The 15,190-nt window shown below is 41.7% G+C and overlaps 1 protein-coding gene across 6 annotated transcripts in view; it reads right to left on the minus strand.

Moving 5' to 3' along the window:
* Positions 1-15,190, minus strand: part of LOC149065001 (uncharacterized) — a 145,776-nt gene that overhangs the window by 25,464 nt on the left and 105,122 nt on the right. For all 6 annotated transcript variants that reach the window (XM_089254925.1, XM_089254924.1, XM_089254928.1 and 3 more), the window contains 2 exons: positions 3,730-3,941; positions 2,180-2,261 (listed from right to left, as the gene is read on the minus strand). In XM_089254925.1, coding sequence (XP_089111051.1) covers positions 2,180-2,261; positions 3,730-3,941 — 294 coding nt within the window. The remainder of the gene's footprint in view (positions 1-2,179; positions 2,262-3,729; positions 3,942-15,190) is intronic.

The following is a 15,190-nucleotide window of genomic DNA, read 5'->3' on the forward strand; positions in this document are numbered from 1 at the left end:
TAAGTGAAACTAATTACGGGGGGGGGGGGGGAATACTGTCAGACACCTTTATAATAGGCTTGAATTCGAACTGAGCTAAGTTGCAAGGAAGAAAGCCAAGTTCAGGGCCCGAACTTGGGCAGGTGTAAAAGATGCAGCTGTACCATGCTGCTGAATTTTAGGTGGCAAAAAATTCTATTTTGACCTAAATGTTCTTGACAAAACAAATAGCTTAAAAATTTGTCCAAGAACTGTAAAATTTAGACATTGTGTTCTCTGACCCAGGATTTTCATTGAATTCCCCCCCTCCACAAAGCCAAGAAAAGGATGTAGATGGATCTTGTAACTCAATAGCTGGACCAGATAGGGACGCTAAATTCTTTTAAAGTTATTTAAAATTACACGAGGGAGGTATAATTCATTCTTGCTCAGCTGAAAGACTATCGAGTGGTGACCCTAGGTAGATAATTGGTTCTTTAACCCAACACCCCCCCCCCAATCGTTAAGTGCTTGGGGGCACACTTGAAATTTTTTTGCTGGGCAGTGGGCACTATTGTCAAATGGCTTTCTAAAATGTTTTTTTTTTATTATGATCATGAAATAGTAGTTTGATAGTCATTATTGGCTGCCAATGTAAACCTAGCATGCACCATGGTGTTCATGATTACTGGGGAATTGCGAAACTTCGTTTTAAAGAGGGCCGTGAAATAAATAAGCCTGCATCTGGCTAAGTTGCATCCTTTTTTTTAGTCCAAAGCCAACTCAACAGTATCATGGGTCCCCAAGCAAAATCCTAGGATCCTTCACTAAGCTGAGAAATGTCGGGCTATGAGGACATATCCAAAAGTAACCAGCATCAAAAAGAAATCCTATTGAGCTTCGCAATCAATAGTATCATTCGCAATGAATATATCCGTGAATAGTATCATTGAAACTATCCTGCATTCGCATTATAATGTACTTTTTCTTACTTACTCTGGGAAGAGTTCTGGGCTTCACACCACAATGCGTGAAATAAGGAGGGCGGAGTCTGGTCTCCAGTGGTGTATGCCACACCACCAGAGCTGCTCTTAGGGGTGTGCGACAGATGTGATTGCACTAAACCGCACATTTGGGCGGGTCCCCCGCACTTATGCCAATAATCTCTTTCATGAATTCTGAATTTTCCATCCATTTTGAAATTTTTATTTTATTTTTCTTTCCATTTTTCTTTCTATTGATGGATTCTGATTTTTCATTAGCTCTCGGACACTTTCTTCAATTTCTTTCATTAGGCCTCAATTCTAATTAGTGTTTTGCAATTCCGAATTTTTATTATTATTTTTTGTTCAATCACAACAATGTATCTATATTTTTTTTGTATGTATATTTTTGATCGTTCTTGTACATTTTGTAATGATGTATGAATTTTTGGATGCTGATCTGCCCTCTCCCACAGAATATATAAAATCGGAGATACGGGGGGGGGGGGTGCCCAAAATAGTTAAGACTCCTCTGGCCCAGTTATCGATGTTGCATTGGGCCTCCACGTCTGGTAAGGGTGGCCCTCCCTGGATAGCTCACTTGTGTGATTTGCAAGGGGCCTGGCTTCAATTTTCAAGTATAAACCAGCTGACTTTTCTTTCCAAGTTCACTTTGACATAAAATCCAGAAAAGGTCTATTTCCTTTGAGTTCTGGAACTCTTTGTCTGGAATATTGGTCAAACTGTCAGCGAATTTTCAGAATCACTTCCATTGAACTGTTTTTTCCTCTGAGAGAATGAAAAGAACTCCCCTGGAATGAGATTTAGCAACGGTGTGGATAGGACACATCTTGATTTTCGCCAAGAGTTATAAGACAGAGTCATTGTCTCAGTGAAAGAACCTAACACCCGATGGACCTCTCACAATCCTGACTCATTGCCAAGAATTGATGAACAAGTAAAGATTCATTCATGCAGGGAAGGGGGGTAAGGGAGGGAAGAGATTAAGCAGGCTGTAATTTTCACAGAGGTGGCACATTCTGAGAATGGGTGAGAAATTCAGACTGGAATAGAAAGAGGGCAGCAAAATCAGATAATATTCTAACAGGGTGTCCCATAAATAGGGGTACCAGCTTTAAGAGGAGATAAGATAGAGTAGAGATAAGAGTAGAGAACATAAAAAAGATTGAGAATCGCATAGGATCCCATGACTGGAAGCATTATCTTAATAAACTTACCAAGTTCCTCCTTTGCTTCAACCAGCTTACTCTGCAGCTCTTGTACTTCCGCAGCAAGGCTCGGATTGTCAAAAGCCTTCAGCTGAATATAGAATAGAATGAATAGTGTTGAGAGAATAGTACATGAGATTCCGAATGATAAATTGTTATCAAAAATAGAAGAATCAAAATATTATGTATAATATTTACATAGGTATGCAGTATATGTAAAGTATATACGTGTAGGTAATTGAAGTTGGAAATAAAAATTATCAATATATAAATAACTTCGAAAGAAAAGTTTTAAAAGAAATTAACGAGCAAAAATACAGCTGCAATGTTGTAAGACTGCAGTGGTAATATTGCTATAATTTGACAAAAATTGCACTTGTGGAGACATCTATCGATAAAATTATGAAAGCAGCCAGGAATTGCTATCACATCACATTTACTAGTGCTGGATAGAATATGCTCAACTAATAAATGGCTGCAGTTTCTGCTGCTATGAATGGGGGCACGTGGCAGATGCCAAGATTTCCAAGGGTACCCAACTAAAAGTATTTAGGAACCCCGCTGGTTTAATGCATACCATCTGCAACAGTAGTTCTCTTTGTTACCCGTGGCTCCCTTGATCTAGTCACCATTTATTAGGGGGCTCCCCCAGAATAACCAAATGAAGAACCACTTCAAAGCACTGAACAGACAAATCAATACTGTCAGCCCATCACGACTTCCCTGACATAGGTTGGAGGCACCCCTAAGAGTCATGATTAAGGCTGCAACTACGGGTGCTGGTAGGTCTGGTGCCCGGGGCACCGAACCTGAGGAGGCATAGATTTCAATCAACAAACCTGCATTCAGCATTACGATTACGGGGGGGGGGCGCCAAAATGGGCTCTTGCCCCGGCTTACAGAATATCTAATTGCGACCCTGGTCATGATGCACACTTTGTGTTAAAGTGTTTACTAAACTATACATGCAGCTATCGCAAATGTTATTCTACAGAATTTCTAACACATTGGTGCATACCAGAAAATGATGCGTGTGTGTGTGTAATGCATTTTATGATGTCTGAAGTATGCATGTTGTGTTTTAAGTGCTGCCATCTACCTTGCAAATTAAAAAATTGTGTGGCAAGATCCGCTTACATCTGTGCCTCGAAAATTGGAAAGCCATAAAAAACAACTCCGGCCAATTATCACTGTGAAAACTGGATCACAGCTGGGTTCCCTCCGCTGCTGATGCAAGGCTATTGAAATGCATGCCCACTAGATTGAACTGTTTTAGGAGATGCCGTCATCTATGTTCCAAATCGGAAGCATGAAAATAACATATTGATTGAATAATTTTCTGAAATGTAATTTAACAGTGTAAGTGAGCCATTAACCATGCCAGAAGGGCAGCAAAATTTGTATAGCCCACAGGTGGCAAAACCGTAAATCTACCTACTGGCTGCGGTCCTGCATTAATAATGATTAATAAGTTATATCATTAAGCATTTTGACCTCCATGCAGTAAAATGGTCAATGTAAAATAACAGCCTACATAACATCTTATCCGATATACTCACATCCGAGCTCATGAAATTGATCACAACTGCCAGAGCATCAAACCCAGTGCTGACTTTGCGGGCTTCCATCTTGAGCCTGTTGAGCTCTTTGGTCCTAGTTTCGCAAAGGTTAGTCAAGTGCTGAATCTCTTGAGTGAGCTCAGCTTTACTCAGCCACATGGGAGGCCTCACTGGGCGAGGAGCTATCAGAGGCCTTTGAGTGTTGCCTTGTTCTACGCAAAGGAAGAAAAAAGAAAAGAGATTTGGTTTATGAAAAAAGAACGGGAGAAAACTATGTATCACCTAAACATAAAACTTGTTCCAACTTTATCAGGTTTTCGATAAAGGAAGAAAAAAAAATTACACCACAAAAAGCATTTCTCCGTTTAATCAAAATACTGAATAACCAATGCCTTGCATTGTTCTTATTTCTATAAAAAACATTTAGGGCCCAGAAAAATTTACAGAATTCAAGCATATACAGGGTGGGCAAAAAGTCCGTAGAAATTTTAAAAATGCATAAAAACCGGAAAAATAACCAAAATAGAAAACGGTTTGCTGGGTTAGCATCGTTAGGTCACTGGAATTTTAAGACAGGGGGGAAAAAACTAAAAACAGCAGATAGGTGGCGTTGACGTACACAAGCACTCAAAGAAAAGTGTATCGATCCAGTCCATCCAAACTGTCGGAACCCAAAGATGTGGTCCGCCGAGAAGTGCCATGCATGCATCCGGACCTGCTGCACTCTGCCGTTGCTGGATTTGTGACTCGCCTGCAATGTGCTATCCCCTGTGGTGGTGGTCATGTGGAACACATACTGCTGTAATAAACGATTTGGAGGCATTCTGCTTGTTATTTGCGCATCTTTTCTTTGACTTGTGTACATCAGCGTCACCTATATCGGCAGTTTTTTTTTTCTTCCTGTCTTAAAAAAAATTCTTGTGACCTAACGATGCCAACCCTGCAAACCGTTTTCTATTTCAGTTATTTTACCGGTTTTTATGCATTTTTAAAGTTTCTACAGACTTTTTGCCCACCCTTTATATATTTTTTTTCACAATGAGGAAAACGACCCAAAATGGGTTCCCTTTGACTTGTCTGGGGGGGGGGGGGAAGGAAGATCACTCTTTCCCGTGTTCGCAGAAAAGCCCAATTTCCAAAAATTATGTGTTACCCTCAGACTCCAATTTAATTATCGTACATGGAAAAACTTTAGACTATAAATGCGTATTTGCAAGTCACCGTGACGAACTTGGCACCTGGGAATTGTCAAGTCCCATTCTATGATGTTCATGATGACGGAGACAGTTATTTAGAGAAGTTATGATTAAAAGACCCAGATAAAACTATTTTCCATTTAAAAGCCCAGTATTGAGTTTGAGTTCAGATCTTAGTGTGTTGTGAGCTGGCTCATCGGTTGAGCAAAAATCTTGCTACTACATGGAATGATAGAATAAAAAATATGTGCGTCCAAAATATTTCTGGCGTTTCAACAGAGTTGGTATTTTATCACGCTTTTCAATTTTTTGTAATCAGTGGTAGAAAAGTATATGTCCTAATATTAGTCCTTTCATGAACATGCACCACGATGCCCAGGTGGACCCATGATTTCAGATGACTCAGGGCCTCTAAATTATAAAACATTTCCTTCTCTATTTCCACAGTGTTCTCGCTTTAATGTGGGTGGTTATTATTTTTGTGCACTCCAAGTGCATATCTGTTTTCCATGCGTCAACTCTCTCACACCTGAAATAAATGGAATTAGAGCCTACAAAGCGTTTGGAGCCAGGTCTTCAGAACTGATTGGCGTGATACAATAATCTCAGTGACGCCTTGTGGGCAGTGTCATCTTAACGCATGAGCCCACCCGGGGGGCTTCAAAAGGAGAGGGGCTTTACAAAAATGAGAAGTGGTTGAAAGTTTCAAGAATTTTCCAGATAGGGCCTCAAAAACATCACTTGGCCTGGGGGCCTATGATGCTCTTAAGACGGCCCTGCTTGTGGGTAGAAAGTAGTGCTATTCAGACATGGTCTCTGAAGGTTACTGTTATCGCCAGCTGTTCTTGAAAAATTATGACTGAAGATGCTCAACATGGTTGTGGGCAAAATTTCAAGAAGTGAATCGCCACAAACATCATAGGTGCCGGAACCTGGGGCTGAGGTTATTTGAGGGACCCCTAATAAATTTAGCCAATAATTAATAAATACACTGGTTCCCCCTCCTGCGTACAAGCTTAAGTCCCGTATAGACAAGACTGGTAGCTTTCAGCCCTCTAAATATTTTTTTCATGTCAGTGCTTCTGCATCAAACGCCGGTCACTGAAGCCTAAAGGTGGATCTCTACACACACACATTTGCAGGCTAGTGGTTTTCTGAGATTTCCCACCAATGTGTACAGATCATGAAATATTTCATTGCGAGCCAAGCAACACGCACTAGACTAACTTGAACTTGGGATGACCAAACCCAATCCCGGCCTCCTGCTGAATTGCAAGTTACTACCCTAACGTGGAAAGGGTCAGAAACTACGCCTAATAGCTAGGGCTGTAGCATGCCTTTTAAGGGCCGACTTTTTCTAAGGACCCCCCTTGAAAGGATTATGCAAAATAGTATACATTTTTTTTGTGGGGCCTGGTTGCCCCTGCCTAGTTACGGGCCCGTGCCTAACCAGCTATGAATGAGAAGGGAGATTTACAAAAGAATGGGCTTGATTGAGACAAAATATAGTCAATACTCGTTATAACCACTCCCCGTTATAGCGACCATTCCATTACAACGACCCGTAGAATAAGTTCCAAATGTTTCCATACAACGAATAACCCGTTTTTCCTTTCGGTGTAACGACCTTCAAATATAACGTCCATTTTCGGCAGGACGAGGGGGGGGGGGTCGTTATAACGAGCGTCAACTTTAATAAACTAAGACAACCCGAAGACAGTCGGCACAGAAAAAAGACTCTTGTTGAGACTGTTGGATTTTGTACTGCGAAGGCTGCGGCGCTGTGATCACAACCGGGTTGCGCATGGCCGGTGGGGGGGGGAGGCGAAATTCCGGCGTATTTTATTTATCATCCTACGGTCAAAGCGCGCGTATATTACATCTAGACCAGTGATTCCCAACGTGGACGTTAACGCCCCCGTTGGGCGACGGTAGAAGCTACAGGTATAACACAGGATCCTATGGGTTAGATTGCGTTGGGGGGGGGGAGAACTTCTGAAGAAGGGGGCGATAAGGCAAAAAAGGTTGGGAAACTATGATCTAGACCAGCGGTTCTCAACCTTTTTTTTGACTCGCGGAGCCGTAATTAATTCTTCCGTATATAATTTCTATGGCGGAGCCCCGTTTGACTCGAGGAGCCCTTTTTTTGCGTATAATTTCTATGGCAGAACCTTGAATGCCTCTCTTATTTACTTATTTGTCAAATTTACTGATTCATTTCATTGTCGTCGCGGAGCCCCTGGGAGGTGCACAAGGAGCCCTTGGGGCTGAGCACTGGTTGAGTGAGAACCGCTGATCTCTGTACCTTAAAGCAACATTTCAACTGCTCGAAATATTTCTCACACGAGCGTCTCGTCACCACCGACCGGAAAAACACAAAGACATAAATATGCAACAGCTGAAGGGAGCGGGAAAAAAAACCAAAACCACCTCCAATCTAAAACAAAACACGCATGAGCCTATCAACAGGTTACAAAAAGCAAAGTCTTCCTCCCAGTCTTTTTTGTTCAGAGAACATATTCAAATGAGCCCCGAGACCACTCACAACCATCAGAAAGGGTTAAAAGGTAAAAGAGTAAGAAAACGCTCGCACGAATACCGAAATCAAGATTTCTTTCAAAAGACCGAGAGCACCAAAAAGGCCAATTCTTTTCAAACCACGGACATCGGCTATTGCACACAAACACACACACACAAGAGGTTTTCGCGTCTCTTTTTCTTCACACACTCGCTAGAGTATATCGTAAAGCAATACGTGACATTAATGCAAAAACGGTCTACTCGTGGAATAACAATAACAAAAGCGGAAAAAGTAAGAGAAACTCGCCTTGCGGAACAAGGTAAGGAAAGGAGAAGAAAAAAATATGCTGAGGGAACGTAAGAGAAGCTGGAAACAGGCTCCACTTGTATTCAAGAAAAGAACCACCACCACCACGTCCTCTTTTTACCACACCAAGATTGCATTCATCATCGCAGCTGCTGCCGCCGAGAGAAGAAAAAAAAAGATACGCTTCCATGGATCTACCTCTCTTTACAACATGGTGGCACTACCAATGACATTCATCCGTGTTGTCATTATGCGAAAAAAAAAAAAAAGAAACGCGATATCTCGTTCCCACGAGTTTTTCACCCCAAAAAAAAACAGAAACAACACCCCCGTTCGAAAATAACTGCTTCTAAATCCACGTTATACAAGAGTAAAGAAAAATTTGCGGTATTCGATTCCGTGTTTGGATCCAAAACATGCCGATTTCAAGATCAGGAGGAGCTTCAGAGATTGTGTTTTTTTTTTAAATTTTTTACGCCACTGGATCCACTAATTTCGAAAGCCAAACATTTCGTTTAGAAGGCGTAGGTGCCGATTCTGAGACCTAAAAAAATCTGTAGTTTGTCACGTGACTAAATATTTTGCTGCTTAAAAAAAAGTGTCATGGGGCCATTCAAGTATTACGTAAGCAGATTGTCACTCATTTTTGATCGCCCCCCCCCTTGTTAGCAGAAGTCAGCAAAACACTGCCCCCCCCCCCCTGTCAGCGAAATTTCGTCAGCAGCTTAGAATATTTCATGTCTTCAAAAAGGGGTGGATGATGACGTATAAGCAACCTTCAAACTTCCCCTCCCCCACTTTGTCATGAAAAGTCAGCGAACCCCCCCCCCCCGATGCTGACGTAATATTTGAATGACCCCCCCCCATGCAAGAAAAATGGGAATTTCTCAAGGGAATGCATAAGGTGACCATATATTACCAATTTTCCCGGGACATTCCAGTATTTTTCTGCCTGCTTTTTTTTTTTAGATGTCCCGTTCTTCCTGAATTTTCAATGTAATCAACTTGAGTTTTTATTCTTCACTAAAATCAAGGATTAAAATTATTTGGCAACTTACAAATTATAATATAATTATCGCAAGTTTTTCATGCAAAAACTTTTTTTGTGTGTGTGTGTGGAATAATTTCATTCATTCTTTTCATTTTAATCCATTGTGATTTTCAGTCACTCTTCCATTTCCCACCATCCCAGCAATAATTGGCTAGTTCGCTCACTTTTGGCGTCATATTTGACAACAATCGACGATTTCCAGTTTTTTTTTATCTAAATTTCCCCGAATTTTTGTCAAGAGAACATGGTCAGCGTACGATTTCAAGGAATTAAAAAGGTTTCCTTTAGGGATTTTTCATTTTTGCAAAACAAACAGTTTGGGAATTTTCAGGAACCTTACAAATTTTTTAGGAAATGTACAAATCTAGGAAAAATCGGAAGAATTCGGTTTCCGACCGGAAGATTTTAATAGGGCTAAAAACCGGAATGCTTCCGGGTAAATCGGAAGCATGGGCACCTATGATAACGCGTAATATTCGACAAGCATTTGTAAATTTGGAATCAAAGGTGTCGTTGGTCGCAAAGTTGATCTTGTTGATTTTGGGTTGCACCTTAAGGAAAAAAGGAATTATGAGGCCCTGATCTAGATAGACACCAATGTTCTTCAACTATTTTATAGCTGCGGACCAGCAAAACTGCAAATAATTACCCGCTGAAAGACAAAGTTTCAATAATTTGCGGAAAGGCGAAAAGTAAATAAAAGACACAATCTATGGACCCGGCCAAGAATAGAGCATCGAATAGACTCATTTTTCACGGTACCAATTCACAAACTTGAAAAATCTGTAGTTTAATCGAAGAAAATATATCAAACAAATAGGGAATATCCGGGACTTTTTAGAAATTTCAAATAGGTAACCATATATAAAACCCGTTTTTCCGGGACTCACTTTTCACTGCCCCGATTTCTTTTAGCTATAATTAGCCACTTTGCTTGCTTTTGGCATCATATTTGGAGACAATTACCAATTTTTCGTACTTGAAATCCCGATTCCTCCATATTTTTCCTGAGGAAACGGGGTCGGCCTGAAATTGCAAGGACTCTGTAAGAGTATTTTCTTTATTTCCCATTCAAACAAAACTCAATTTGATGACTTTTAGGGATTTTTCTATATGAAGATACGAAAAATCGGAAGAATTGGATTTCCGACCTAAAGATTTCAATAAGGTGGGTAAATCGGAAGCATTGGCACATATGATAGAGGAAATTTGTGCCAATCAAAACAATGCATATACATCAGGGCTGGACAAACAGATAGGCTGCTATAAATTCCAAAACATTCTGTGCTGCTTTCAGCTTGAAATTAAGAGACTACACGGAGAAAATTGTAGACGCCAATACCAGGGATTTGTCTAGCCCTGATGTACATACATAACTTGTATTCGAAAAGGTGAACATAAAATTCAGTTACCTTCACACGAATGAAAGGTGTTTTTTTGTGTCTGAGTGTAGATCCTCATTATGAGACAAACCCAATGATATCACTCTTGTTTTGATATCTCTTCCAGTCTGGGCACCAGGCTCGCGGCCCGCTTTCGAAATGAAATTGTTTTACTATTACTATGTCTCGGGAGGTTCACAGCACAAGTCACTGTGGTTGTCGAGTGGTCATAGTGACGGACTAACATCGTGAGGTCCCGGGTTCAAACCCCACCGGCACCACAATGATGGTCAGCTGAAGTTTGTTTTCTGTGGTTCCGAACAGCGAATGTGAGCCGATCTTACCGTTAAAAAGTCTCACCACAGAGAGCAACAGGCATACAAACGGTAGAAATATTCAATCATTACGCTTCTCACTCACTTAACTTCTGAAATATAGATGGCGGCACTATAAAAATCAGACACAACACTGGATACGCACTTGGGCTGTTAGGTTCACACACTCTCATTTCCGGCACAACCCACTAGGTAGTAAATTGCCTATGGCGATAGACCTGAGTTGTGCTCGGATTGAAAGAAAGAAAAAGAATGAAAGGTGAATAACACCAAAATGCGGCAGTTCCGAAAATTTTATACCCTACACTCACGTTGAACCTTTTTTGGAAATGACACTTAAATTTAAATCAACGTGAGGCACTGTTGCTGACCGATCTGCGGATGTTTCGGAGGTGCCCCAAGTTGCCTCGAGCTACCAGGTGAGAACCAACGTATAAGCAATTTCGAGCAGAATCATCTCTATCTTCCAACATAACTAAATAAGTAAACGGGTTCAAAACTAGGGATTGACAAATTTGGAGGCTTTCGAAACTTCTTATACTTTCATTTATCCCTCCCCCAACCCCCAAATTCCCTAAGAAATTGACTATGAACATTATCGTACGACGTTCAAATTTAAATATTAAATTCGACGAAGCTGGGCTGGAAGAGATCTTGGCAACGGGATAAGTCCGGTGGCAGAGACCCCTGGCGTTCATTCATGTTGGGTGTGGGAATTTCGAAGCATAAAGGCTGTGTAAAAAAAAAACTACTTCACGCATAGGTGCCAACTCACAGACTTGAAAAATCTGTATTGCATATTTCGCATCAGAGAGAATATGTCGCACAAACAAAAGGGAAAACTAAGGGATCTTTTTCCGGGATTGCATCCGGTGACCGTGCATGAATAGTTTTCTCAGGGCGCATTTTTTGCGATCCTAATTTTTTTTAGCAATAATGGGCAACATTGCTTGCTTTTTCGCATCGTATTCGCCAACAGTTACTGTTTTTTCGTTCTTGAAATCCTGATTTCTCATTTTTCCTGAGAAAACGGGGTCAGACTGGAATTGCAAGAGCATTTTCTCTGGGGATTTTCCATTTGAAAGAACATAATTTGAAGACTTAAGAATTTTTCTATGAGGATACGAAAAATCGGAAGAATCCGATTTCAGATAGCAAAATTTTAATAAGGCTGAAAAATTGGAAAGCTTCCGGGTGAATCGGAAATATTGGCACCTATGTTCACGATTACCAGATGATCGACAGGTTTGGGACTGCTACTACACCACACATGCACCTCGTCCTGCGGAACTTCTAACGAATTGGTACATGTTGGAATGTCCGCGTTGTGAGCCTAACGTGAAGCTTGTTTCTGTGTAATGCTTGTTATAGTGCAGCCATCTGCCACATGTTTTTCGAACTATAAGTGAAGCGTAATGTTTTGATGATTTAACCGTTGTAGGCTTGTTGCTCTCTGCGGCGAGACTTTCCAATGGGGAGATCGGCTTGCATTCGCACCTCGAAGTTGGAAACCACAGAAAGCCAGCTATAGCCGACCACCCCACTGCGGTGACTTTGGGGTTCGAACCCGGGACCTCGTGATGCGAGTCCGTCATTATGACCACTCGACCAATCTAGTGTCTCAACTTTCCGGAGTAGCCACAAAATGTCCGTTCCAACATGATAAAAGACACATCAACAGCTGAAACATACGCCTCCGAAACCAAATAAAGACACTAAACTTTTGGAACGACCCAATAACTCAGAATAAACATCAAAACAGCCCCGGGTACGAGAAAAAAACAAAAACAAACTCGAGGCATCCGCGGCGCCCCCCGAAGGGTTGAATTAATTCGTCTCCCAACACACCACGTCTTTTTCCCCCGCTACTTAAAACCCGTTCATTGAGAGATGAACTTTTGCAAAACCGTGAAGGTGGTGCGTGGGCCGGAAGAAAAAAGAAAAAGGGCCCCCGGGTAGAGTAATCATTAAGCGGCGAAAGACAGAGAGAGGGGGAGAATGCGATGCCAACTCGTTTAACCTAATTATAGATCAAAAGAGAGGAAGGACTCTCGACCTAACGAATAAAGTCTAAAGTTACCTCTTTCTCTTGGGACACTGTCGTACAAACAAAAGGGGGGAACCCCCCTTTTGATAACAAAGAACTACTGGAAAATGGATACGCACTGATAAGAGGGTGCCGAACCAGATTCTCGAGAGACACGCACAGACACTTGAACACTCATTAAGACACTTCTATGTATGCCTTCTAAGTACGATGGACCCAAAAGATTTCTGTTTTTGTATCGCTGGAGAATTAGTTTCGTTTTCCACGGGGTACACTTCTTCAGGCGGGGCGAAGACGGCGTCACTCCAACAACAGTCAAAGTATAGACCGATCACTTCATTACATGTTCAAGAACAGTCGCCAATAGGCCATTCGTGTGGCCACGGCCACGCGGGCGATTTTTTTCGAGCCCATTTCCAAGGAGTTCGTGGAAACCAAACATTTCGTTATTTGGGATCTTTTAGAACCCGGTCAGTGGCGGCATAACAGGTGGGCGCCAACTGAGCTAGGACCCCTAGGTCAGCGGTTCTCAACCTTTTTCGACTCGCGGAGCCCTTTCGAGTAAAAAAATTCTATGGCGGGGCCCCATAGGCCAATTTCTTTAATTATTCATCAAAGAGTTACTGATTTATTTTTACTATTTAAAAAATATTTGTAATTAATTTTTTAAATTTTGCTGGTTTTTTTTTATTTTCCTGGATGGGCCGCGGAGCCCCTGGAGAGTGCACAAGGGGCCCCCAAGGGCTCCGCGGAGCACCGGTTGAGAACCGCTGCCCTAAGTTAAACGGGGGCGGGCCCCAAATTATTGGATACTCTAAACTGAAATTGTTCTTTTTCCCTCCCCATAAATTCTGATTTTTTTTAATTAATTCATTCTAGAATTTATTTCTCTAAATGTAACTTATGTCGCTTAACTGTACCGCGGGCCACTTAAGCCGTAAATGGGCATCACTTCAGTGATCTGGAAATGTGTCGGGGCCGCTGTTCGGTGCTCTAGAACTTTGCCGTGAATCATTCAAATGATATGGGAATACTTCGCGTAAATATGGCCACGGTGTGATGTTAAACTGTGCCACAGGCCACTAAAGTGCTCTGTAAACTTGCCACGGGCCATTTAAGTGTGCTCTATAACCGAGCGGCTGGTCACTTGAATTATCTGTAAAAAATGTGCTACTTAGTTCACTTTTATAAAATTAGGTTTGAGATCGCGGGCCACATCAGATGACACCGAGGACCATGAGGGCATGTTTTAATGACTACGAAGGAGTTTCACAGTCATTCTCGAGCACCAGAGTACCCATGGACACACGAGTATTGGAAAGTCCCTGTTCAGAGGGGCCACAATTTTTCTTGCACCGGGCCGCAAAATACTTAAGCCCGTCCCTGTGCGTAGTGAATGAGTGAAAAAAGTTTTATCGGCCAAAGAAAATTGTCGTGGTACGCCTCAAAAAAAAAACGCGGTCTCACGTAAATTTTCACTGTGTGGAACTTATAAAAGTTTTGGAGTCGTGAGAAAAGTCAACGCTGCCACCTCTAACAACCTACCGCACCCCTTGCACCCTCGTTTAAGTCGGGCCAGGGCCTGGGATTTGTCAATCTTTGGGCTGATACCAGCTTTGCTCCTCCGATTCCCCCCCTCAAAAAAAAAAAAAATCCTATTCCTGACACCAGGATCGCAATTTCCATGATGTGTTTGTTCACTTCATTCCCGACGCGCTTAAGAAAAACAAGAAAACTCAAAATAATCTTTTCAGTTAAACATGTCGTTATTCAAATTGTTCCAACAATTACATCACGATCAAGTTGTTTCTATCAATGCCGTCATTTCTCTACAAAAAAAAAAAACCAAAAAAAACCCCCCGCCCATGTAATTAGTTCAAAAACTCGGCTAATCGGCCCCGCTGATGTTAAAATCCTACTCTGTAGAGATAATGTTATAAATTAATTTCTAGGGCGTTCGTTAGCGTACGAATCCATCACGGGGAAAAACAAAACCGTTCGCAGTGTGACCCAAATTTTAACTTATCTTTTTCCAAATACAAATTACTAGTTTTCTTTCCTTTTCGATGACCCTGTTCTTTTTTTCCCCCCGAATGTGAGGCGAGACCTTGAAATGTGTCGCAGACACCGACACAATACAAAAAAACGAAACCACCAAATAAGAGGTTTTCGAACAATCTTTTTCCTCCGAAAAGATGTCATCGTTGTCATCATCAGTGTGAAGGCTCTCTTATAGCGGGGGCCCTTGTGTGATTACCACCTTTCACTTCAAAAGGAAAGCGATCTTCGAGACGGGGCCCCAATTTTCTTCTCCAAATTGGAGTAAAAAAATATTTTACTGGTAATGATAATATCCCTAGAAGCCATTGACTTTCATTGTCGTTATGAGATTCCGTTACTTACCGTGAGAATCACAGTAAATTCCACACTGTACGCCACGCATGCTCAAATCCGTGTGTGTGTGGCCCGCGACCTAAAACCTAATTCTGTGAAAATGAACTGTGAGCGGCACTTCACCAGATCACTTCAGCGACCAGCAATCACACATTGCCAGATCATTCAAAGGATCCATGAACAGTGCCGTCTTAACGCATGGGCACGGCCCGGGGACTTCCGGAGAAGA

The sequence above is a fragment of the Pholcus phalangioides genome, unplaced genomic scaffold (genome assembly GCF_987345545.1).
Source record: "Pholcus phalangioides strain wild (caught in Gottingen) unplaced genomic scaffold, Ppha-v1.0 ptg000042l_1, whole genome shotgun sequence".
Lineage (NCBI taxonomy): Eukaryota > Metazoa > Arthropoda > Arachnida > Araneae > Pholcidae > Pholcus > Pholcus phalangioides.